The sequence below is a fragment of the Podarcis melisellensis genome, assembly GCF_964234715.1.
Source record: "Podarcis melisellensis genome assembly, chromosome: Z".
Lineage (NCBI taxonomy): Eukaryota > Metazoa > Chordata > Lepidosauria > Squamata > Lacertidae > Podarcis > Podarcis melisellensis.
This window is the reverse complement of record NC_138547.1, coordinates 49,883,319-49,909,943: the sequence shown is the minus strand read 5'-3', so window position 1 is coordinate 49,909,943 and position 26,625 is coordinate 49,883,319. Positions and strand designations below refer to the sequence as shown.

General features: G+C 42.7%; 1 protein-coding gene across 2 annotated transcripts in view; it reads left to right on the top strand.

The window, feature by feature from the left end:
* Positions 1–26,625, top strand: part of LOC309361767 (UDP-N-acetylglucosamine--peptide N-acetylglucosaminyltransferase 110 kDa subunit) — an 89,869-nt gene that overhangs the window by 22,792 nt on the left and 40,452 nt on the right. For both annotated transcript variants that reach the window (XM_081896907.1, XM_081896908.1), the window contains exons 4-10: positions 10,455–10,523; positions 14,675–14,791; positions 18,244–18,323; positions 20,036–20,231; positions 22,581–22,721; positions 23,480–23,580; positions 26,028–26,181. In XM_081896907.1, the coding sequence (XP_081753033.1) occupies positions 10,455–10,523; positions 14,675–14,791; positions 18,244–18,323; positions 20,036–20,231; positions 22,581–22,721; positions 23,480–23,580; positions 26,028–26,181 (858 nt within the window). The remainder of the gene's footprint in view (positions 1–10,454; positions 10,524–14,674; positions 14,792–18,243; positions 18,324–20,035; positions 20,232–22,580; positions 22,722–23,479; positions 23,581–26,027; positions 26,182–26,625) is intronic.

Genomic DNA, 26,625 nt, shown 5'->3' with positions numbered 1-26,625 from the left:
CTTTGAACTTTAGTCTCTCATAACTCTGAAGTTTAAACTTCTCACCATCTTGTTCTAGGATTTCACAGTATTTTGGCCAATTAGAATCCATATTAAGTTTTTTCACCGCCTTAGCATCCATTGGTGACAACCACCTGGGAGTTTTACCTTCCAACAAGTCTTTATATCGAATCCAAACATTGTATAGTGCTTTCCTAACAATATGGTTTTTGAAACTTTTATACACCTTTACCTTGTCATACCATAAATATGCATGCCAACCGAAGTTATTATCATACCCTTCCAAATCCAAAATGTCTGTATCTTCAAGAAGCAGCCAACGTTTCAACCAGCAAAAAGCTGCCGATTCATAATAGAGTCTTAAGTTCAGCAGGGCAAAGCCCCCTCTATCTTTTGCGTCAGTTAAAATCTTAAATTTTATTCTGGGCTTTTTGCCCTGCCAGACAAATTTGGATATGTCTTTCTGCCACTTCTTGAAGCAGTCCATCTTGTCTAAAATCTGTAACGTCTGAAACAAAAATAACATTCTAGGCAATACATTCATCTTAATAACAGCAATTCGGCCTAACAAGGAAAGTCTCAGTAATAATAATAATAATAATTTATTATTTATACCCCGCCCATCTGGCTGGGCCCCCCCAGCCACTCTGGGCGGCTTCCATAGAAACCAGGAAACACTAAAATATCATACATTAAAAACTTCCCTGAACAGGGCTGCCTTAAGATGTTTTCTGAATGTCAAGTAGTTGTTTATCGTTTTGACATCTGCTGGGAGGGCGTTCCACAGGGCGGGCGCCACTACCGAAAAGGCCCTCTGCCTGGTTCCCTGTAGCTTTGCTTCTCGCAATGAGGGAACCGCCAGAAGGCCCTCGGCACTGGACCTCAGCGTCCGGGCAGAACGATGGGGGTGGAGACGCTCCTTCAGGTATACTGGGCCGAGGCCGTTTAGGGCTTTAAAGGTCAACACCAACACTTTGAATTGTGCTCGGAAACGTACTGGGAGCCAATGTAGGTCTTTCAAGACCGGTGTTATGTGGTCTCGGCGGCCGCCCCCAGTCACCAGTCTAGACCATATTTCTAAATCTTTCTTTACTTCTGTCCAACACTTTTCATAATTGTCTTTAAATAAATTCACATTCTTAGATGTTAAGTTCACCCCCAGATATTTCACTTTTTTTGTTATTTCCAACCCTGTTTCACTCTGAAATCTCTCTCTTTCTTCCATTGTTAAGTTTTTTTCCAACACTTTCATTTTCTGTTTGTTCAGTTTAAATCCTGCTACTTGACCAAATGTCTCAATAGGCACCACTCAGGCAGGAAGGTAAACGGAGTTTCCGTGCGCCACTCTGCTTTTGCCAGAAGCGGCTTAGTCTTGCTGGCCTCATGACCTGGAAGCTGCACACCAGATCGCTCGGCCGTAAATCAAGATGAGCGCCGCAACCCCAGAGTTGTTCGCGACTGGAGTTAATGGTCTGGGGTCGCTTTACCTTTGCCTTTTAAGTCTCTTAGGTATTCTCGAGGCTGTAGTGGTACTGCGCTGTAATGATTTCACCTATGTCTAAAGGCTTGAACTCCCCTAGTCTTTTTTTGAAGCAGGTTTGCTGATGCATAAAACTACGGGATCGCCTTTGCTCTGACCGTTTGAAAGAGCGTTTTTAAACACTCTTAAACAAGTGCCCAGGTGATGGCTTACACTGCCCATCTAGCATAACAAATAACAAGATGAAAGACAAAAAATCTTTTTTAGTTCCAGTGGCACCTTAAGGATCAACTAAATACAAGGTATGAGCTTTCATGTGTAATATACACTTCGTCAGATACTCAGATTTTATTTATTTCAACTATTAGATGAGTTACTGGTTGTCAGAGGGCCCCGTGCCCAGTTTGCATCAGAAGGGTGTCAAAAGCAGTCAGTTGAAATCTCAAAAGAGTGTAAGAGGGAGGTTGCCAGAATACATTGCCCTAATACGGGGTCATTTTCATTCACGACTCAGGCAACCCCTATTTGCCCCGAGGAAGAGTATTCTGCCTTAATAGATGCCACAGCATTTTCTTTCAACGAACTGCAAGCCGTCAAATTAATTCCCTCTTTCCACAATTGTTCCCCATCTTCTAATTGTATATCAGGGGTGGCCAACTCCCAAAAGGCTGTGATCTACTTACAGAATTAAAAACTGGCAGTGATCTACCCCATTGGGAGGGGGGTTGGGTCAAAGTTGTTGACCTTCTTTGGGGAAGGAAAGCCCTGTTTTTTGGGGGGGGGTACAGGTCAAAGCTCATATCTTGAAAGCTTATATTTAGTTGATCTTTAAGGTGGCACTGGAATTATTCAAAAATAATTTTTCATCTTTCATCCTGTTATTTATTATGACTATGACAGATCATAGTCATAATATGACAGTGCCTGGCGTGCTCTGGTCCATGGGGTCACGAAGAGTCGGACAGGGCTAAACGACTAAACAACATCATGACAGATCAACACTGCTATCCACCTGAAACTGGCCATCTATGCTACTCTCCTTTCATTGCTTGTGTCTTCCCCCTGTTGTTGGTACCAGTCCAGGAAGATCAGAGTCCATACAGCCACATATATTAATCTGGGGCAGCGCTTTGGGCGTCTTAAGTGGGGCTGACTTTGTCCCCACGTTGAATCAACAGAGGAGTGCTACCTGCTGTGTTATTCTCGGTGGTGTATTCAAGACCTGTACGTTTCCGCAAGGTTCTGATGTTTAAAGGAACCAAGCATACGAAGGACGAAGATAATGAGAGACTGTACAATTTCTATATACAGTGGTACCTTGGTTCTCAAACTGAATCTATTCCGGAAGTCTGTTCCGAAACCAAAGCGTTCCAAAACCCAGGTGCACTTTCCCATAGAGAGGAATGCAAAACAGATTAATCCGTTCCAGACTTTGAAAAACAACCCTAAAACAGCCATTTCACATGCATTTTACTATCTAATGCAGAGATGGCCCAACTTGGCCCTCCAGGTGTCTTGGGACTACAACTCTCAGGGCCCTGTAGGATCTGATTTCTTTCCGCAGGGCGTGTAAGACAGAGTTGTTCTGCTTGGCCTTTGGCTTGGAGCCAATTTGATTCCCTCCCCCTCTTTCTTTTTTCTTTTCCCTTTCTCCTGTGATGAGGCTGCATTTTAATATTTTAATGTTTCAATATTTTAATGTTTTATTTTAATCTTGTTTTTAAGTTGTATTCATTCAACTTGTTTTTATTATTGTTTGTTAGCCGCCCTGAGCCCGGCCTTGGCTGGGGAGGGCAGGGTATAAATAAAAATAATAATAATAATTATTATTATTATTATTATTATTATTATTATTATTATCATCCCTAGCTCAAAGGCCAGCGGTCAGGGATGATGGGAATTGTAGTCCCAAAACATCTGGAGGGCCAGGTTTGGCCATGCCTGATCTAATGAGACTATTGATCCATAAAATGAAAGCAATCATTAATGTTCTCATAGAATAGAATAGAATCATAGAGTTGGAAGAGACCACAAGGGCCATCGAGTCCAACCCCCTGCCAAGCAGGAAAGACCATCAGAGCACTCCTGACATATGGTTGTCAAGCCTCTGCTTAAAGACCTCCAAAGAAGGAGACTCCATCACACTCCTTGGCAGCAAATTCCACTGTCGAACAGCTCTTACTGTCAGGAAGTTCTTTCGAATGTTTAGGTGGAATCTTTCTTGTAGTTTGGATAAGAGAGTCTGTGTACTGGTCCAGTAAACGCTTCCGCTGCGCAACCAGCAACAGTTCTCTTTGCAGAGCATTAATTAAGTCCAGTGCAGAGATTCTTGTTGCAGTACAAGCTTCAGAGTCTCAGCAGCAAAGAAATAACGACACAGGGAAGCCTGTCTTTCCAAAGACAGGTTTATTGCAGAAAGATAACAGAAACACCTCCGGAGCTTTCAGACATTTTTGCTTCACGCCCCACAGGCAGAGAAAACAAACACTCTTTATATACTGAGCAACTTAACAACTTAACGAGCTTGACTACTTAAAGTCACATGACATTGCTAACTTGCCAGCGTCTTAGGTTTCACACCCTTACACCCCCTCTCGCTGGCAATACAAAAACAAAATTACTTCAGACCCATTTCTTCACAAAAATTTTCATGCCGCTGAAACCCAAGCGGTTTTGTAAAACCATCAGCTTGATTTTCATGACTGGGACAGTGATTTAATTTAACAATTCCTGCTTTTACCGTTTGACAAACATTTTGAAAGCGGATATCCAAATGTTTTGTACGACCTTTAAACTGCCCATTTTGTGCTAACTTAAGACACGGTTGATTATCACCCCATACAGTGATTGGAGTGATGGCCTTTTCATACATCTCTTGTGCCAAGCATTTGTAAAATTCTAGATCTCTACATAACTCAGATAAGGCACAAAACTCAGCTTCTGTTGACGACAAAGCAATCAGGTTCTGTTTCTTGGATCTCCACCCAATCAGAGAGTTACCAAATCTTATTACACAGCCAGACACTGATTTTCTATCCTTTAAATTTGCCCAATCACTATCTGCAAAACAAGTAATCTGTGCTTGTCCTTCAGAAGATAATTCAAGGCAAAAATCTTTGGTGTATTGTAAATATCTTAACACTCTTTGAATTCCTTTCCATGCATTTACACTAGGTTTTGAAGCTTCTCTGCTGAGTAAGTTAACAGCGTAAGCAATATCTGGTCTACTCCATTGCGAAAGTTGACGTAAGCTTCCCAGTGCTGACTGAAAGATTTCAGCACGCTTGAATTCAGCACTATCCTTGAACTCATTGTCTTTTACAAAACCCGTTTCCATTGGTGTTCTAACACCTGCACACTCCGTCATGCCAAACTTTTTCAACATTTGCAATATCTTGCCTTTTTGATTCAGTAGAAAACTGCCATTTTTGGTCCGATCTATCTGAACACCAAGATAGACCTTCACATCACCAAGATTCTTAACTTTGAAGTGTTTATTTAACTCTTTGGCTAGTTTTTTTTACTTGTTCTTGTGTCTTTGAAGTATAAATCAGGTCATCTACATAAACAAGCAAAGATTCTTGAGCATCTCCTGAACCTCTGAAATATAAGCAATTGTCAGCCTTGCTCCTGCTAAAACCAATGCCTACCAAAACGTCATTCAAACACTCATTCCAATTATGAGCAGATTGCTTGAGTCCATAAATAGATTTATGTAGTTTCCAAACCTGATTTGATTTACCAACTTTCAATCCTGGTGGTAGCTCCATATAGAGCTCTTCAGCCAAGTCTGAATGAAGATAAGCTGTAGAGACATCAAATTGATTCACTTTGAACCCTTTCTGAGCAGCAACTGCTAATAGTGCCCGTAGGGTTTCACTCCTTGAAGTGGGTGCATAGACTTCGGAATAATGTAACCCCTTTCTTTGCGTAAAACCTCGAGCTACAAGCCTTGCTTTGTACTCTGGTTTCCCCATCGCTGTTGTCTTTATCCTGTACACCCACCTACAACTTTCTGCCTTGGTACCTTCTGGCAGTTTGGTGATGGAAAACACACCCAGTTCTATCATAGAATTCAACTCTTTTTGCATGGCCTCACGCCACCTAGTGGCCTCTTCCTGGGGTAATTGCTCAACCTCCTCAAAACTTTCAGGTTCGCAATTTGCCAAACCAGCCCAAACACTAATAGCTTGGTACCTTTCAGGAGGTTTACCTTTGTTGGTACGCTGGGAACGCCTTAACAGTTCCTGCGATGTTCCTTCAGTTTCCTCCTCTGACCCAGAATCACTAGTCGTCACCTGTTTGTCACTAGTAGTTGAAGAACTTTCTGATTCTGACTTTACACATCTCTCTTGCTGTACAGGTGAACTTTTAGAGCTAGAAGATTCTGACTTTACAGGTCTCTCTTGCTGTACAGGTGAACTTTTAGAGCTAGAAGATTCTGACTTTACAGACTTGGGTGAACTAAACGATTTCTCACTCTCATCCTCAGACTCAAATTCCTCATCCTGTTCTGGAACTAATACTTGCCCTGGGGCCTGAATTTCATTGTTACTGTTCACCACATCAAATAGTATGTCAGGATTTCCATGAATTTTATTCCAACCATCCTGTTCACAAAATTCCGCACTTCTGCTGATTGTGATTTTCGTTTGATTGCCTTCTACATTCACAAATCTCCAACCTTTTGTGTTTGCTTGATAACCACAGAAAAACATTTCTTTAGATCTAGGATCGCCTTTCCTACGTTGTGCCCTAGGCACCAGCACATGAGTACGACATCCAAAAACTCTTAGATGATCAATTTTTGGTTTTCCCCCAAATAGCATGAAGTAAGGAGTGTTGCCTACTGTGCTATTGTACACTCTGTTAAAAGTATAATTCACATACAGTGCAGCCTCAGCCCAAAAATGCTGTGGAAGTCCAGAATCAAACAGCAAAGCAGCAATGGCTTCCTGTAATGTTCGAAATTTTCTTTCGGCAACTGCATTCTCCTGTGGTGAATAGGGATTGGTAAGTCTATGAACTATACCTTTCCTTTTTAACCACGTCTCCAGCGTGTGGTTCACATATTCCCCACCACGATCTGATTGTATTTTACACACCCTGGTGTCAAATTTACATTTGACTTCTTCAATCCAATCCATCAGGATGGAAGCTGCTTGTGATTTTTCTTTCAGAAAGAAAACCCAACTAGCCCTTGAAAAATCATCCACCAAAATTTGCATAAATCTCGCACCTCCAAGCGATTTGACTGGCATAGGGCCACACACGTCTGTGTGCACAAGTTCAAAGGGTTTCTTGCTTACTCTATCAGATCTAGGATAGTTACATGTCTTAACCTTAGCATGTTTACAAGCACAACAATCCAGAAAATTTGGACAGGGTTTAATGTTACACTCCTCAGCTAAATCTGGCATCTTGCTTACATACTTAAAGCATATATGAGCTAACCTTCTGTGTAGTAGATGTACACAACCTGTATGAGGAGCCTTATTTACACACTTAGCTTGCGCTTCACCTGTTGAACATCTACCTGCTGCTAACTGCTCTTCATCCAAAACAAAAAGCCCATCACAGGGAATTTTAACTAGCTTCTTCCCCTGTTTCGAAATGGTGCACACATCATTTTCAAACTCAACCTTAAAACCACTCTTTACCAGGCATGACACACTCAAAAGTCCATTCTTCATTCCTGGAAGAACAAAAACAGGAAGGTTAGTTTGCAAACAGTTAACATAAATTGTGCCTTTAAGGCTCATTTCTCATTTACTATTGTCTGCTATAGTCACAGTTTTTGCAACTGGCAATGTCTTGCAGTTCATCAAGCTGCCACTAGATGTCGCTGGAATTAAACTGTGACTTGCTCCACTGTCAATTATCCACTTCAAGGTTTGTTGGCTCCTTTTAGGACTCTGTTGTGCTGCCATTGCAGATAGTCCCTTATCAGCACCTGCTCCCCCTCTGGATCGTTGAATCTTGTAGTTCTCACGTCGTCTTCCCCTGTAGCTCAAGGAAACTGGCCTTGGACTGTTGAAATTCCTGTTGCTTTTCTGGACACTTTGCTATCAAATGAAACCTGCTGCCACATTGAAAACATGACTTGCTGGCCATAGCAGACACTTGTGAGGCTTCCTTACAGTTCTGCCTGCTAGTTCCCCCACGCTGGGAATTATCTGAACATCCAACCCTTGGGGTATTTGAATTATCAATACGTTTCCGATGATGTTGATATTCTTGCTCACACAATCTACCAGTCACATAATTCATATTCAGCTGGTCCTCTGGCAAAACTTGTAAAGTTAGTACTAAGTTTTCAAACCTTGCATGCAGGCTGCTAAGCAGAGTATAAACTTTAATATTTTCAGGAAAATTCACACCTAGAGATGACAGTCGGTTGAAATACTCAGTCATCTGTGACGTGTGTTCAACCACACTATCCCCTGGCTTCAGTTTCAACTCATACAAAGCACGTATAATGTTCACCTTCTCTCCGGGCATGGCTCTATGGTGAATTCGCCTAAGAGCTTCCCAAATTTCAAATGTAGACCTTAAATTTTCCACATGAGGTAATTGGGAATCGTCTATCAATACCATCAACATGCATCTAGTTTAGTGTCCATTTTATCATGTTCCCTGTTCTGAGCATGTGCAGCAGCCTGTTGCTCTGCTGTGGCATCTGCTGCAACAGCCACAAACGGCTTTCGCCTCTGGACATAGTCAGCGCACACTTCTTTGGCTTCCAACCAGACTTGAGCCCTCTTAGACCACTGCACGTAATTAGCAGAGTTCAACTTTGTAAAGGGAACCTGGAAATTTTCCACTGCCATTCTTGGGGTCTGCTGCTACTCCCTCTGTGTGCCCTTGCTTCTCTTTCCCCTTGGGATTTGTTTTACTCACTTTTCAGATGCCTCCAGCCTCCTCTGAAGCCTTTTAAACTTTTTCCCTCCGTCTCTTCACTAGCAACCTACCACCGTTCTCTGTTTTTATTAACAAAACAAAAACACAATGGGAGGTCAAGCTAGCCTTTTGCAGCTAATGAAGCTGTAAATCTTCACTTACACAGCTCTCTCAACTTTCTGCAGCCTCTCAGTTCCTTTAAGAGCTGGATTTACGACCAAGCCGGTCTTCTCTCATCCGAAAGCTGCTTTCACTTTCTTTGCACACAATACAGCTGTAGAAACGTAGAAGGAGCCATAACCTAAGAGAGTCTGTGTACTGGTCCAGTAAACGCTTCCGCTGCGCAACCAGCAACAGTTCTCTTTGCAGAGCATTAATTAAGTCCAGTGCAGAGATTCTTGTTGCAGTACAAGCTTCAGAGTCTCAGCAGCAAAGAAATAACGACACAGGGAAGCCTGTCTTTCCAAAGACAGGTTTATTGCAGAAAGATAACAGAAACACCTCCGGAGCTTTCAGACATTTTTGCTTCACGCCCCACAGGCAGAGAAAACAAACACTCTTTATATACTGAGCAACTTAACAACTTAATGAGCTTGACTACTTAAAGTCACATGTCATTGCTAACTTGCCAGCGTCTTAGGTTTCACACCCTAACATTGGATCCATTGCTCCATGTCCGCTTCTCTGGAGCAGCAGAAAACAACCTTTCTCCCTCCTCTATGTGACATCCTTTTATATATTTGAACATGGCTATCATATCACCCCTTAACCTCCTCTTCTCCAGGCTAAGCATGCCCAGCTCCCTTAGCCGTTCCTCATAAGGCATCGTTTCCAGGCCTTTGACCATTTTGGTTGCCCTCCTCTGGACACGTTCCAGTTTGTCAGTGTCCTTCTTGAACTGTGGTGCCCAGAACTGGACACAGTACTCCAGGTGAGGTCTGACCAGAGCACAATACAGTGGCACTTTTACTTCCCTTGATCTAGATGCTATACTCCTATTGATGCAGCCCAGAATTGCATTGGCTTTTTTAGCTGCCGCGTCACACTGTTGGCTCATGTCAAGTTTGTGGTCAACCAAGACTCCTAGATCCTTTTCACATGTACTGCTCTCAAGCCAGGTGTCACCCATCTTGTATTTGTGCCTCTCATTTTTTTTTGCCCAAGTGCAATACTTTACATTTCTCCCTGTTAAAATTCATCTTGTTTGTTTTGGCCCAGTTCTCTAATCTGTCAAGGTCGTTTTGAAGTGTGATCCTGTCCTCTGGGGTGTTAGCCACCCCTCCCAGTTTGGTGTCATCTGCAAATTTGATCAGGATGCCCTTGAGTCCATCATCCAAGTCGTTGATAAAGATGTTGAATAAGACCGGGCCCAAGACAGAACCCTGTGGCACCCCACTAGTCACTCTTCTCCAGGATGAAGAGGAACCATTGATGAGCACCCTTTGGGTTCTGTAGTATAAAAGAAATAAGACAGTATCGTAGATGATAAAAATTAAAATAATTTTTTCTGACCTGAACTAATGATAGTCATTGTTTGGATGGGGTGCTCTGATGCATTTCTGCAGTCACACAATCAATCAATCAATCATAAAATGAAAAAACAAGCCACAGTCACAAAAATGAAAAAGCCACACAAACAAAAACGCAAAAAATAGCAAAAACAAAAGCACCAAATATTGCGTCAGAACATGGCCATCAGAAACGGAAGGATTTAATTACAATGCCGGGGGGGATTGAATTAGCTGCGTGGGTACAACAGGATAAAAAAAGCCTTAATTACCCAATGGAGGGGGCTTAAATTTGCTGCGCAAGGGTAAAACAGGATGAGAAAAACCTTAATTACAATTGTGGGGGTCTTAAATTTTCTGCACAACAGTAAAAACGGAAGCTCAGGAACCCGTTCAGCTTCTGAGGCAAAGTTCCAAAACCGGAACTCCCCCTTCCGGGCTTGTAACCTTCGGGTTCCAAGTTGTTCGGAAACTAAGCTGCTCAAGAACCGGGGCCCCACTGTATATGATCTTTTGACATTGCCATTTCCTCTTTTGGGGACTGACCCAATGCGTTTAATTTCCAGGACTTGTACTGCGTGCGTAGTGACCTGGGGAATCTGCTCAAAGCCCTGGGTCGCTTGGAAGAAGCCAAGGTAGGTGTTCTGTAGAATGAGTTTTAAAACATCAGTCTTTTGAGAATGTGAACGCTTGCGCCAAGTCTTCGATGCTCCGCTGACCTGCGAGACTCCCAAGAAATGGCTGAGAAGCCGAAGGCCTTGAATTCCCCCAGCGTAGTTGCGGGGCCAGATCTGGCAAGCCCCCGTTAATACTTGGTTTTAAGACGTTGAGTCTTGCCGCAGAACGAGACTACCCACTATTGTGATGTGACTCAGGGGCGTCACCATTCTCTGATCTGGAAAGAAACATTCCTTCCAAACTGAGGCTTGCCTGCTGACTTAGTCCGTGGTTCCTGTGAGAAGCAGGCGCTCTTCTAAAGTCCTTTGCGGCTTGTAAGTGGAGAAGAACCTTATCGAATGTTTCCTTCTGAATATGGCATTGAAAAAAAGACGATTCTTTAAACTCCCCCCCCCCCCCGTCTCCACAGTGGAAGAAAGGCTGGCAAATAGTCCTGGTTTGCTTCCTTCGAACAATCTGTCTTTGTCCAAAGGGTCAAGTGACGTGGCTGGTTTGCTCGGGAGATGAGCTGATCAAAGAAAAACGTGCGGCCGAGAGTGGGAAGGTGGCTTCTAGCAGTCCGGTTTCCAGCCGAGAATTCGAACCCCAAAACGGCTCTCCGTCAAGGGGGGGTTTCCAACGGGACCCGAAATTGCCTTGTTACAAGCCACCTTAACGCAGCTGCCGGGGCGCGGAGGAACGAGGAGTAGCTCCGGAGGTCCTTCGCTTCCAGCCCCATGCGCGTGCGTTCGAGTGGGGTGCGTCAACAGTGTAGCTTCCGACTGGTTGCCGTTCTGGGCGGGGGGGGGGGGGGAAGAAAAGCCGATTTCCAGGAGAATCCGCTCTCTGGTTCTGGGAATGGACTAATTCCAAGCGCAGATTGGGCAGGCAGCCGCTCCAGGCAGCCCCATTGTGCCGACTCTGAATAGGGGCATCCAAACGCCTTCTCCAAAGCGCCAGGCGGACAGCTAACTCGAATCGCACACCACCACGGCTTCTAGCGTGACTGGTCACCAGCTGAGATACCGCGCCTGCCTTAGGTTGCTGACTTCTTTGTTTCAGAGCTCTGGAGAGACACGCCTAGCTTGAAAGTGTTATTCCGTTTTTCGCGAGAACTCTATTAAACCGGGGGTGGGGTGGGGGAATACATCTATATATATTCTGGACAAACGGCAATGTATTTCTTTGGCCATCAGTGCATTTGCAAGACCAAACCAGCACAATCTTTACCACCTGAATTGAAATTCAATTGTTGCGGGAGTTTCAGAGCCTTTCTTCCAGTTTGCTGTTGCCCCCATTAACCCCTTACCCTTCTGCATGCCCCCTGATACAGACCAACCGTCCCCCCTCCACCCCCCCGTGTTAAGACGTACCCAGAGATTTTCGATTGCTTTGTTGGAACTTTTTACTAATGATCTTGTTTTATTTTCTCTCTCGTTTTTGGTTTTCCACCACTGATATTACATTTAGAAGGTTTCAGGTGGGGGAAACCTTTTCCATGCGTAAGGAGAGGGAGCTCGAGGGCTGGATCTAAAGCAGAAACTCTCCTCCTCCTCCTCTTCCAGGAAGGAACGCACCGAAAACTCACATGAGAAATATGGTAACGGGTTTGTAACTGCCACGACAAAAACCATTTGCTCCATGCCTGAATCTTCTGTCTTGTGGCTTCGGAAACTGCTTAAGTATTTTCTGTACGAGCGAGTAACGTTAGAGAGCAATTGATAGTCCTAGCCACGTTTCTTTCCGAGAAATAAACGTAAAAAAAGTACCTTATGATTTAAAAGAGATAATTGGGAAAGGACTTAGTTAAAAGTATCTAACTCCTCCCGATGGTTCATTTTTTATCCTTTTTCCTTCTTTGTTTGGATTGCAGCGTTCTGCTCTGCTGATGACGCGCTGTGGTCCTGCGGTAGCGCAAGGGCGGCGCAGCGGAAATGCACACGGCGTGTGATGGGGCCCTTGTGAATGGTGGACTAGACGATTCATCTCCTTGTGGGCGGCTCCTCTAGGCCTCTCGGCAAAATTGGGTTGCGATGCATTGAGGTTTCTGGCACAAATTTAAGACTCCCCACCCCTCTGAGTTTCTGTGTGGGCCTGTCCGGCAGATGAATCAGTCTGGTTGGCCACTCATAGCACCCAGGGGCATTGCGGCAAAGCGCGGCAGTTGGCAGCGAGGGCGCGAGCGGCGTGCTGTTAGGGGGCGCCGGCGACTTCTCGCGCTCGCATTGCAGGGACCGGGACTTTTGTGCAAAGCTGTCATTTGAGGTTGTGAAAGTAACATTCAGGTGTGCGTCCTGCACAGGTGAGTTCAGGGTTGGAGAGCCAAGGTTTTGCTCTTTAAAAAGAGAGAGACCGTGTCTTTCATGGGGTATTCTGGATCTTCTAATGTAATTTCTACTTACAGTAGTCCCTTGGTTCTCAAACGGAATCTGTTCCAAAACCAAGGATGCCAGCAAGGCTGAACCTTTAGGGAAGTTTTTAACGACCGGTTACCACGGTACTCAAACTTCATTCGCTCTGGAAGTCAGTTTCAAAAGCGTTCCAAAACCAAGGCGTGCTTTCCCATGGAAAGGAATGCAAAATGGATCCGTCCGTTCCAGACTTTTACAAAAACAGCCATTGAACACGAATTCTGCTATCTAACAAGACCATTGATCCATAAAATGAAAGCGATAATGTACTGTACTATACAAGAAATAACAAAAGCACAAAATTAATTGCAAAAACCAATGCACCAAACTTAATCCATTCCGGAAGCCTGTTGGACTTCCAAAATGTTTGGAAACCAAGGCACAGCTTCTGATTGGTGCAGGCACCCCAGAAACAATCGCCGACAGCTGTGTCAGACATCTGGCTTCCAAAAAGTTCCAGAAACAGGAAAGCTTCCTTCCGGGGTTTTGGCGTTTGGGAACCAAGGTGTTTGAGTAGCAGGGATTTTGTGACTCCCAAAGGGAAACCTGCGCCTGTCCATTAGGGCGGTTCATATTAACTTTTTTTTTGGGGGGGGGGGGAAATGCCTTCTCCAAAGGTATTTTGTTACTACACTAGGGTTTACAGTATATAGCTATATCTGAAATTTCATGCATATCAGTTAATATCTTGACCCGGCTCCACTGAATTGACATTTCAGCCTTCACAATATACGAAAACGGCTATTTTCATGAAGGAGGGTCCCTCATGTAGTACCTTTGGAGAAGGCATTTTCAAAAAAAAGTTTTTTATGAACCGCCCTACTGAACACCCAATGCTTTTCAGTGGAGCAGGGTCAAGATATTAACTGATATGCATGAAATTTCAGAGATAGCTATATAATCCGTAATGTAGTAAGATAAGACCTCTGGAGCAGACATTTTCCAATTTTTTTTTTCATAAACTGCCCTATTGTCCATATGAACCTTTCTGTAAAAGAAGAATTAAGCCTTCCTTCTGGGTTTGCGGCGTTTGAGTAGCAGGGATTTTGTGGCTCCCGAAATGAAACCTCTGTGAAGAGGATACCAGTAAAGTTGAGCCTTCCTGTAAAACAGCCTTTCTCAACCTTGGGTCCCCAGATGTTCTTGAACTACAACTCCCATCATCCCTGACCACAGGTCATGCTGGCTAGGAATTATGGGAGTTGTAGTCCAACAACATCTGGGGACCCAAGGTTGAGAAAGGCTGCTGTAAAAGAAGAATTTGAAGCTTCCTTCCAGGTTTTTGGCGTTTGAGAACCAAGGCCCTGCTGTCATTTTGACAACGAGAATATTTGGGAGAGACCAGCCCCAAGGTCATCTGACCTCAGCCAGTATGCTATACAAACTGTCACAATCCAAATGGCGGCGTATTGGAAGCCGATTGCAAGTGTGAAAGCAACTGCCCTGGCCTTGGCCGAGGAATTGCTTGCTAGGAAAGAATTGCTATATATCGAAGGGTCAGCATAACTGACAATGGTGGATTTGCACTCGGGTCCTGGTTTGCGCCGGCGCAGCATCACCCGCCAGCACGCTAGTTTTGGCGCCAGCGAGCGAGCCTCTACCGCAGGATCACTTTTGGCCGGTCAGAGGAGGGATACTAACTGGGACTTTTCTCTTGCTTTTCTTTTGTGCAAATACCCCCTTCCCCCTGTACCTACCTACCTCTCGACCCTCCCAAGGCCTGCTACCTGAAAGCCATCGAGACCCAACCTAACTTTGCTGTGGCGTGGAGTAACCTCGGCTGTGTGTTCAATGCGCAAGGGGAAATCTGGCTGGCGATTCATCACTTTGAGAAGGTAACTGTTATGGGGTTTCTGGGCTCCAGATGGGAAGGCCTGGAAAAATAATGATAATGATAACAATCCCATATAAGCCCCATTAATTGGGCTAGTGGCATTCTCTTTTTAAATCATTTTTTATTAATTTTTTCATTAATAACAATCCAATATAAACCACATTAATTGGGCTAGTAGCACTCTCTCTTCTTTTAAAGATTTTTTTTATCATTTCTTTCATTAATAACCCGATCTAAGCCCTATTAATTGGGCAAGTAGCATTCTCTTTTGAAATTTTTTTTACTAATTTTTTTCATTCATAACAATCCAATCTAAGCCCCATTGGGCTAGTTGCATTCTTGCTGCCGTCTTTGCAGACATAAGAAATCTTATACCTAGTGAGAAGGCTTCTGGCTTTTTGACAAATGTATTTTCAAACATTTTCTTTAAACTCATCATATATTATTTCCCAGAAAGCTTTGACCAATGTCACATAATAACAGCGGCATATTAGTATATCGCTGCTTCGCAAGATGTTGCAGGGCTGAATGAAGTGGTTTGTAATAACATTGTCAAAATTGGATGCAATTTTTTAATATATACAGTGGTACCTCGGGTTACATACACTTCAGGTTATACACTCCGCTAACCCAGAAATCGTGCTTCAGGTTAAGAACTTTGCTTCAGGATGAGAACAGAAATTGTGCTCTGGCGGCTCAACGGCAGCAGGAGGCCCCATTAGCTAAAGTTCAGGTTAAGAACAATTTCAGGTTAAGAACAGACCTCCGGAACGAATTAAGTACTTAACCCAAGTTACCACTGTATAATATTTTTTTAGTTTTCACGAAAAACCAAATCATTACATTAAAGAATATTTTTTTAAAAAAACAACTGCATGCACAATCAATGTTAATCCCACATTATGGGATTATTTGACTTCCCTCCCCTGGTTCCTTTGTATTATCATCATTCATTAACATCACTGGAGAGCCAGTGGTGTAGTGGTTAAGAGCGGTAGTCTCGTAATCTGGGGAACCGGGTTCGCGTCTCCGCTCCTCCACATGCAGCTGCTGGGTGACCTTGGGCCAGTCACACTTCTCTGAAGTCTCTCAGCCCCACTCACCTCACAGTGTTTGTTGTGGGGGAGGAAGGGAAAAGAGAATGTTAGCCACTTTGAGACTCCTGAAGGGGAGTGAAAGGCGGGATATCAAATCCAAACTCTTCTTTTTCTTCTTCAATAAAATCATCATCACTAATTTAAGGTTATCAGAATTTTTCAATGAGTTCGGGGATACTTTTCAACTTCAATGGATTTTGTATGGAGACTGATTTGTAAATCCGGGGACTGTCCTTACTTTAAATTTAACCATTACAGGTGGGTTTTGTTAAAAAATTAATCCTGCTAATGTATTAACCTGTGTGCACTGCTTTTGTCAATATGCAATAAAAGTTTCCCATTCTTTTTTATATTAAAATTGGAGGCATTTTTTCAGCTGCAATGGGCCTCCGGTGTCCTGTTAGTACCATTAGTTGGTACCATTTCTCATACAGTTGATATTCCTTGCATAGATAGATAGATTAGATCAGTGTTTCCCAACCTTTTTTGGGCAAAGGCACACTTGTTTCATGAAAAAAATCTCGAGGCACACCACCATTAGAAAATGTTTAAAAAATTAACTCTGTGCCTATATTGACTATATATAAAGTAACTCTCTTTAATAGGAATCAAATAAACACAAAGATAGTATTTTATAATTACTTTATTATGAAATAGTAAGTAAACAGAAATATGAAAAATTATAAAATACTTTATTCAGTGCGCAACCTGGGCCTGTTTACCATGCGCACAACATCATCCAACACATGAACTAGGTCTGCTGGTAAAGTCTTGGCTACGAGGGCCTCACGGTGCAAAAAACAATGCGTAACAATCACATCTGGATTTCTTTCCTTCACTCTGCTTACAAAGCCTTTGAAACCTCCCTAGATATCATCGTCATTTGCATGCTGTTTCCATAGTTAAAAACCATGCTCGAGGCGGCTTACGACATGGCAATATTTACATAATTACCACTCATAAGAAACCGTATCAAAGCACCCACAACGAAATTAAGCAATCCCCACACAAGTTATAACGAGATCTATAAAGAGTAGTTTAGTATCACGAACAGCAAGATGGACATAAACAAAATAAAATCTTGACTCTAACAACCCCACCCGGCCTAAATCTCCTGCTCGCACCGATGCCCACACAGGCATTTCCAGCAGCTCTTCCTCCTCCACCTCTTTTTGCGTTGCCAGCAAAGAAGGAATGAGGAAGAAAAGGCGCAGCGGCGAAGAAGCGCGCCTTCTCAGAATGCTGCTGCTGCCCGAGGACTACATTTCCCAGAATGCCGCAGCCGCCCAGCCGAGATGCGCCCTGATTGGACGGCGTTGCTAAGCCGCTCGGCGCCGGGGCTGAGCGTTCGGCAGAGGCGCGCGCCATAAGACGGGCATCGCCCGCGGAGCCTGGCTCGGGTCGCCAATGCTGCGGGCGGACATGGCGAGCTGGGCGGGACTCGGGTGCGCGCTGGGCGCCTGCTGCCTCCTGGGCCTCTTCTGCGGCGCCACGCTGCCCTTCTCGCTGCAGGGCGCGAACGAGAAAGCGCCCGCCTCCCTCCCACGGCACACCAGGCAACGTCTGTGCCGCGGAACACCGGTTGGGAAACACTGGATTAGATAGATGATAGGTAGGTAGATTCGATTCAATTCGATAGATAGATAGATCGATAGATAGATTAGGTAGGTAGGTAGATTAGGTAGGTAGATTAGATAGATACATAAGAAAGGTTGGTAGATGGATGGATAGATTAGTTAGATAGATAGATAGATTGATTGATTAGGTAGGTAGATAGATTCAGGCATGGCCAAAGCTGGCCCTCCAGCTATTTTGGGACTACAACTCCCATTGTCCCTGACCACTGGTTCTGTTAGGTAGGGATGATGGGGGTTGGAGGACCAAGTTGGTACACACCTGGATTAGATGGTAGGTAGGTAGATAGATTAGATAGATAGGGTAGGTAGGTAGGTAGGTAGATAAGATAGGTAGGCAAGTAGATATATAATAAGATAAAGTCGGTAGATAGATAAGGTAGGAAGGTAGGTAGGAGGCAGCCTAGGTCAAAGTTGACCCACTTATTTATAAGTAACCATGCTGTTATACAGTGGTACCTCTGGATGCGAACGGGATCCGTTCCGGGGCCCCGTTCTCATCCTGAAGCGAACATGCTCGGGTCACAATTTGCTGCTTCCGTGGATGCATGTGGCATCATTTTGAGCATCTGCACGTGCGCAAGCTGCAAAACCCGGAAGTAATGCCTCTGTTACTTCTAGGTTGCCACGGAGCACAACCCGAAAATGCTTAACCCGAAGCTACTTCAACCTGAGGTATGACTGTATTAGTAACAAAAATCTATTATCTTAAATATTTTCAGGCGGTGACCCTGGACCCCAACTTCCTGGATGCTTACATTAATCTGGGGAACGTCTTGAAGGAGGCGCGTATATTTGACAGGTAAGCAAATAGGCATAGAGCTTATATTCTCTTTTTTATATAAATGGTTTTTATTGTTTTTGCGTATAATCACATTACGTCTTATGTTCACAGTTTAGTAGTTGCACCCATACCCAAACTAACTCCCATTGTTGCCTAGAGAGTTGATTTTATTTAAAGCAAATTGATTTAAATCCCAAATCCCATAAGACTTGATTTGAATCCCCCTTTTTACAGGAAGGTTCAGCCTTGCTGGCATCCTCTTAATATTGACAATCGGAGGTAGGTTTCCTTTTTGGAATCCTAACTTCAGAGTCTTTTCTACGGTTGTATCAAAAATGATTTGGTTCTGCTATATACAGCCCGATTGTGACGAAATGAAGGTGAGCTTTAATAAGTGAACACTTTTTATATGAACAACTTTTCTGCTGTACTTGATTGGAAGGAGAAAAGAAACATTTCCTTCGTAACAATTTAAGCAATTTATTTCACTAAAACAGTAACATGGTAGCATATGTATCCATGTTGCTTAACTGATGTGCTGAAACATTTTTTTCCCAAGAAAAACTTGGACTGAGTTTTCGCACACATGAAAAACTTAAAACAAGTAATTCTTTCCTGATTTATTTATTTATTTCTACCCCGCCCTCACTGCCAGGGCGGGCTCAGGGCGGCTAACACCAAATATAAATTACAATAAAATATAATAGAAAAAAAACCCCAGTTAATTAAAATACGGCTTAAAATACAGCTTAAAATGCAGCCTCATTTTAGTAATAGCCCATAAATCAAGACTATAAAGGGAGGAAACATCAGCTATTCACCGAAGCCAGCTATCCATGCTCGTCCTACATGGGCCAGCAAAAAAGCCACGGGAAAATTTATATACCAAATCCCATATAGGGTGTTAGAGTGAGTCTAAGCATAGAGCGAGTCAAAATAATCAAGCCTGGAGGTGACCATCGCATGGATCACTGTGGCCAGATCAGGGCGAGAAAGGTAAGGAAGCAATTCCTTAATACGGCAGAGGTGGAAAAATGCCACCTTTGCTGTGGCTGCAACCTGCGCCTCCATGGAAAGAGAGGCATCGAAGGTTACACCCAAGCTCTTGACAGAAGGCTCTGGCACTAATTGCGCCCCCGCAAGAGATGGGAGTTGGCCCCCCAACCCCATGTTGTCCTGACCCAGCCAGAGGACCTCTGTCTTCGAAGGATTTAACTTCAACTGGCTCCCACGCAGCCACCCAGCCACGGCTTCCAAGCATCTGGTCAGTGTGTCTGGGGCCGAGTCAGGGTGGTTGTCCATTGACAGATAAAGCTGGGTGTCATCAGCATATTGACGACAACTCACCCCTAAACTCCGGACAATCTGGGCAAGGGGGCGCATAAAGATACTGAAAAGCATCGGGGAAAGGATTGTGCCCTGCGGCACTCCACACAACAAGGAGTGCCGCAGCGACAACTCCCTCCCTAGCGCCACCCTCTGTCCCCGACCTGAGATAAAGGAGTACAGCCATTGTCTGACTGTGCCCTGAATCCCCATGTTGGCAAGGCGGTGGTCCAAAAGTTTGTGATCAACCATGTCGAAGGCTGCTAACAAATCTAAAAGAATCAGCAGTCCCGGCCCGCCTCAATCCTCTTAATCATCCTCCCAAAGCATTTTATTTTTTAAAAAACAGATTTTTATCCACCCTGGTGACAATGAAACTGAAGCAGTCCTTGATCTCATTTCAGAGCCGTTGCAGCCTACCTACGGGCCCTGAGCCTGAGTCCCAACCACGCTGTTGTCCACGGCAACCTGGCATGTGTGTATTACGAACAGGGGCTGATCGATCTGGCAATCGATACCTACAAGCGGGCCATTGAGCTCCAGCCCCACTTCCCTGACGCCTACTGCAACCTGGCCAACGCGCTGAAAGAGAAAGGCAGCGTAAGAAACTTGTCCCTTTTGCCTTGGGGTGGGGGGAACATCTATATAAAAGATGTTTTATAGATGGTACTTAACACCTACCAAAATAGCTAAAATGTATAAAGCAAAACGAACAAAAAACCTGTGCTGGGGGTGCAGTAAAGCAGAAGGGACACTTATACATGTCTGGTGGGCCTGTGAAAAAAAAAATACAGAAGCTTTCCTATTAGGCAGTGGTGTCCAAACTTTTTTCAAAGAGGGCCAGATTTGATGAAGTGAAGGGCCATAAGGGCCGACCAAAGTTGTTGACTTTTTTTAAGGATTGAAGTTGTTGAACTCTTTTCTTAGGGCTTAAATTGTTGAACTTTTTTAGGATTGAAGTTGTTTAGCTTTTTCTTAGGCTTTTACCCCATGCTGAATTGGCCAGATTAACAGAGACGATTAGGGCACAACCCAGACAAGAATTCCAAAAGGAATTGGGAAAATGCAGAGAATACTTTACCAAACAGTACCCCAAAATATACACTTGGCTTCTTCTTGGTATAATTTTTTGTGTGCAGGTTGTGTGTGTCCACTTCTTCAGATACAAAAGCTTCTACCAAGACCAAACTGAGTTGGTCTGTAATGTGCTACTGGACAATTTATATTTTTTAAATATATTTCAACTGCGTTAGACCACCACGGCTGCCTACCTGAACATATATCGCCCTATTTACCTTCTTACTCTACTTAAAACAATTTACTTTAGCATTTGTAAATCACTTTCAAAAATTATGACAAAATATTTTAAATCAAACCATCAAACATTCTCAGATGTTTACAATGTTCTTTCACATTTTTATAAATTTACTCCAGTCCTTTTCAAACAGTTTGTTGCGCCGGTTTCGGATTTTCACTGCCAGCTTTGCCAGTTCTGCATATTCAATCATTTTTGTCTGCCATTCTTCCAAAGTTGGAAGTTCCTGCCGCTTCCATTTCTGGGCTAAAAATGTCCTTACAGCTATGGTAGCATACATAAGTCTACTTTTGGAATTTCTTCTCCCACAATACCCAATAGAATAGCCTCTGGTTTTTTAATAACAGTATATTTAAAGATCTTTTTCAATTCTTTGTAAATCATATCCTAGTAGACTTTGACTTATTGCACATCCACCACCTGTGGACGAAATTCCCTTCCTTCTCCTTGCATTTCTAGCGTGCCTTATCTTGAGTTATATATATTTTAGCAAGTTTAGTCGGCGTCAAATACCACCTATACGTCACCTTCATTAAATTTTCCATTAGTGCTGTACATGCAATAAATTGTTTTTGTCCATAATCTTTCCCACTTATCTAATTCAATGTTATGACCAAAATCTTGAGCCCATTTAATCATAACCGACTAAACTTGTTCATCCTTTGTATGCCATTCTTATATGTTTTTGGCAATGATTTTCTTTTACTATCTAGCAACTCTGTCTCTTAATTTTGATTTAGTATTACCAAAACCATTTCCCTTACTGTCTTCCTTAAATACATATTGCAAAAGATGGTAAGTGTGCGGGAAAGAGAGTTTGAATCGGATTAGTCTGATCTTGTATTTATGTTCCCCTAAACCAAGCATGTCCAAAGTCCACTTTGGGGCCTTCCCACCCATCTCTCCTAGATCTCAAAATGCATTGGTTTTGTCATATTTCCTGCTATCCTGCCAAAGAATTTAAATTTTCCCAGTGTTCTTTTAGACTAGGCATGTCCAAAGTCCAGTTCAGGGGCCTAATCTGGCCATCCGGTCGATTTAATCCGGCCCTTGTGGCAGTTTATTTACTAGGGCAAAACTTCCCCCAAAAAAGCTCAATAACTTTAATCCTAAAAAAAGGTCAGCACCTCTGGGGTCAAATCCTTAAAAAAGGCTCAACAATTGTGGGGTTTCACTGTTAATATGCTTCTTCTTAATTTCATTTCACTATTAATATACTTCTTAATTGTATTTCAGTTCAACAATGACTTTGATAAAATACATCTTTTGTGACGTGCAGAAGGCTTGAGATACCTATGAGGTGCAACAGTTACCATTTAGCATATATTCAAAATAAAAAACAGCAACAATTGGTTGTTGACAAAGGACAGCTGGCATATATATAAAAAAGATATTAACTGATATGCATGGCATTCCAGATATAGCTATATAATCTCTACTGTTGGTAAGAGAAGACCTTTGGAGCAGGCATTTTCAAAAAAAGAGTTTTTTATGAACCGCCCTAATACCAAGTTACCTTCAGGAGCTGAGGGCCGTATCAAACCTCAATCCGGCCATCCCATCACAGAGCAGCCTTTTGGGCCCCTGTGAAAGACATACTAATATTCGCGTAAAAACTCTTTTGTGTTTCTAAGGTTGCCGAAGCCGAGGAATGCTACAATACAGCTCTCCGTTTATGTCCGACTCACGCAGATTCTCTTAATAACCTGGCGAACATCAAGCGAGAACAAGGGAATATCGAGGAGGCTGTCCGCCTCTACCGGAAAGCTCTAGAGGTACGTGCGTGGAGAAATACAACAATTAAATTGACACATAAGGGTTAGGCATGCGTACCCTGGACTCCCAGTCTGGGTCTTTTTAAAAGTCGCTGATCAGATTTTTCTTGATCAATAACAGAAATAATGGTGAAGAATTGAAAGTGAAGTAGCATTTTGAGGTTCGACAAAGCATGGTCCTATAAGTCCCTTTTGGAAGGAAGAGGGTCTGTCCCTCTTTTTATATTCCTGGGCCTCCTGAAATGACCAAAAATCTGCTTTTCATCAGAAGAACAAAGCAAGGTGTTAAGGAATGGTACAGAAATTGAAATAAAAGCTGGGCACATGCTGTTCTCTGTGTCGGCTGAGCTTGATCCCCTGACAGTCTTATTTTCTAACAGTATTTCCTATGCGTACGAAAAAGGCAGTTCATAGGCCCATTATTATTATTATTATTATTATTATTATTATTATTATTATTATTACCACAAGTCATTCCAAATGGTGATTTATTTTGCAGCCAGCCCCTGCCACATTTGAGCATCAAAGAGGGGCTCTTTAAAATACGGCATTGGTCATTTGACAGTCTGATCTCCCAACAGTATTTCCTATGCATGCTAAAAAGGCAGTCCATAGGTTCCTCCTCCTCCTCCTTAATTTTTGCAAGTCAATCCAAATGAGGATTTATTTCATGCCCACAACTTTTGAGCCTCAAAGAGCAGCCTCCGTCTCTTTAGAATGCTTCTCAGGGAAACTAAGAGTGAGCTTCTTCCCCGCAGGTCTTCCCGGAGTTTGCAGCTGCGCATTCGAATTTAGCCAGTGTTTTGCAACAGCAGGGGAAACTCCAGGAGGCTCTCATGCACTACAAGGAGGCCATCAGGTGAGCTTCCAAAGCCATGGGGAAAATAGATTGAAAGAGATCCTCCTTATTGTATTTTAATCATTTGCTGGAAGCTGCCCAGAGTGGCTGGGTATAAATACTAAATTATTGTTGCTGTTGTTAATATTACTCCTCATGCGCTGGTCTGGTGCCTGTGGGAAAGCTCTCCTCTTGTGAATAATGCACTTTCTCTTTTTCTTTTAGGTTTTTTTATTTTCAATTTTTTTATTTTAACATTTTATTTCCATACACTCCAAACATTTTCAATATATACAATACTGGGATTATACAAACCCCTCGTACTCTCCCCCATCCCCCCCCGCCCCCGGTTTCCATATTTTGCCATCTTTTCTTGCATGTAATTACAATGATCCGTTCTATTCCATTTCCTTATTTGTTACTTTGGCTTCATCAACGTTATATCAATCCTGCCTGCGGAAAGCCATCTAATTCGATTTTAATTTGATCCTGACTTGTTTTTAGGAGGTAATTTAATTATTGTTTGATTTTATACTAATGTTATATATTTGATGTTAGCTGCCCTAAGCCCGGTTTCGGCCGGGGAGGGATACAATTATTATTATTAAATATGTACAGTGGCCTTTAAGGTATTCAATAAAATTTTCCCATTCTTGTTTAATTTTTTTATATATATAAATAGTTTTTATTACGTTTTAGCATTTTATATTCAACACAAACATTCTTGCAGATAGCATAGATGAATCCCAATCTCCCCCAGTTTCCCTTTTCTGGTTTTTTTAATATTTGCTTCTCCTGCCTATCTCATTCTCCCTTAATTTTGCCATCTTTGAACTAACAATGGTTATATCCTTAAGGTTTTTGCACCATGCTTTTTCACATTTCATCTTCATTATTTTCCCCATTTTGTCCTTTTAACTTTTTTCTTTGCTTAAATTTCCTATCATCTTGATGTCTGATCTTCACGGTCATTTTGATAATCCACTCTTCTTTTGTTGGGACCTTCTCTTCCTTCCACATCCGGGCTAAGAACATTCTGGCATAAACAGAATACACTGTCTTTTTAGGTCTCTTGGTATTTCTTCACCCGTTAAACCTATTAGAAAGGCTTCTGGTTTTCCCACAAATGTTCTCTCCCCCCCCCCCCAGTTAATTATACAGTGGTACCTTGGTTCTCAAACTGAATGTGTTCCAAAACCAAGGTGCACTTTCCCATAGAAAGTCATGCAAAACGGATTAATCCGTACCAGACTTTGAAAAACAATCCCTAAAACAGCCATTTAACATGAATTTTACTATCTAACGAGACCATTGATCCCTAAAATGAAATCAGTCATCCATGTACTGTACTCTAAAATAAATACGACAGTCTTGTAAATGATAAAAATGAAAATTATTTTTTTTCCTGACCTCCACTGATGATAGTCATTGTTCGGATGGGGACCGGGGCTTCTATCCGTTTCCGCAATCAATCAATTCCGCAATCACACATTACGCAATCCGTTTCCGTCAATCAATCAATCAATCAATCAATAACTAAACTGGGATCTGCACAGTCGCAAACCAAATGAACTGAAAAAGCCTCTGAAACAAAAACACCAAATAAATTGCAAAAACCAAAACACCAAACTTAATCTGTTCCGGAAGTCTGTTTGATTGGTGCAGGCGCCCCAGAAAGAATAGCCGACAGCCGAATTTGATGTTTGGCTTCCGAAAAACGCCTGGAAACTGGAACACTTTTTCTGGGTATTCGGCATTTGGGAACCAAAGCGTTTGAGTAATAATATTATATATTATATATATTATCGCCGGCCGAGGCTAGGCTCAGAGCAGCTAACATCATAAAAACAACACAACAAGCCTAAAAGCAGACATCAAGTAATTCAAGTAAAAATTAATTCAGACAAGTTAAAATCCAGGCAGGTGGCAGTTATTAGGGAGGAATTGAGAGTGATTAATAATTGCCAGAATTGAGGAGCAGGGATTTCCCAAAAGGTAAGTGCTGCTTGCTTGTCCGTATGAAGAGGATGCCACAATGCTGAACCTTTCTGTATAAAAAACCTTCTGTATAAAGAAACCTTCTGTATAAAAAACCTTTGAGAACATTTGAGAACCAAGGTCTCACTGTCTGACATGACCACTAGGGTGGTTCATAAAAAACACTTTTTTGAAAATGCCTGCTCCCAAGGTCTTATCTTACTACACTAGGGATTATATAGCTATATCTGAAATTTCGTGCATATCAGTTAATATCTCGACCCTCCTCCATGAAAATAGCTGTTTTCTTGGCCGTTTTCCTATTTTGTGAAGGCTTTGGAGAAGGCATTTTTAAAAAAAGTTTTTTTAATGAACTGCCCTAAAGACCACCGTATAGGATAGAAAGAGCCTTCTTGACCCTTACATTTCCAGCGTAACTTCAGTGTATTATTGTACCAAAACTGCACTTTTTCTCTCGCCCTCCACGTCAGAATAAGCCCCACTTTTGCAGACGCCTATTCCAACATGGGGAACACCTTGAAGGAAATGCAAGACGTCCAAGGAGCTCTGCAGTGCTACACAAGAGCAATCCAAATAAATCCTGCGTTTGCCGATGCCCACAGTAACCTCGCTTCCATCCATAAGGTGAGCTTTGTGTCTCTGCTAAATCTATTTTTTAAAAAAAATGCGTGGGGGGGGGGAGCAGGGAAATCTGTTAGTTTTTACAAAGGAAAACAACTGGCAAAAGCCGTCCCAAACTGAGATGGGGCGCAAAAAGAAAAAGGGGAGAATTGGAATTTATGCTGGAAGTGTGAGGAGGCAGAGGGCACGCCGATACGTTTATGGTGGGGCTACGGAAACGTTAAAAAATTCATGAGGAAATAAAAAAGATGATCAGAATTAATTTAGAGGGGAAAACCAGAGGCATATTTACTGAATATAAGAGGTAAAGAAATACCACAAGATGGGAAGATATTATTCTTATACGCGACAGCTGCAGCAAGGCTACTCCTTGCACAAAACTGGAACAGGAAATATATACCCACAAAGGATGACTGGATAAAGAAACTAATTGAATTTATAGAACTG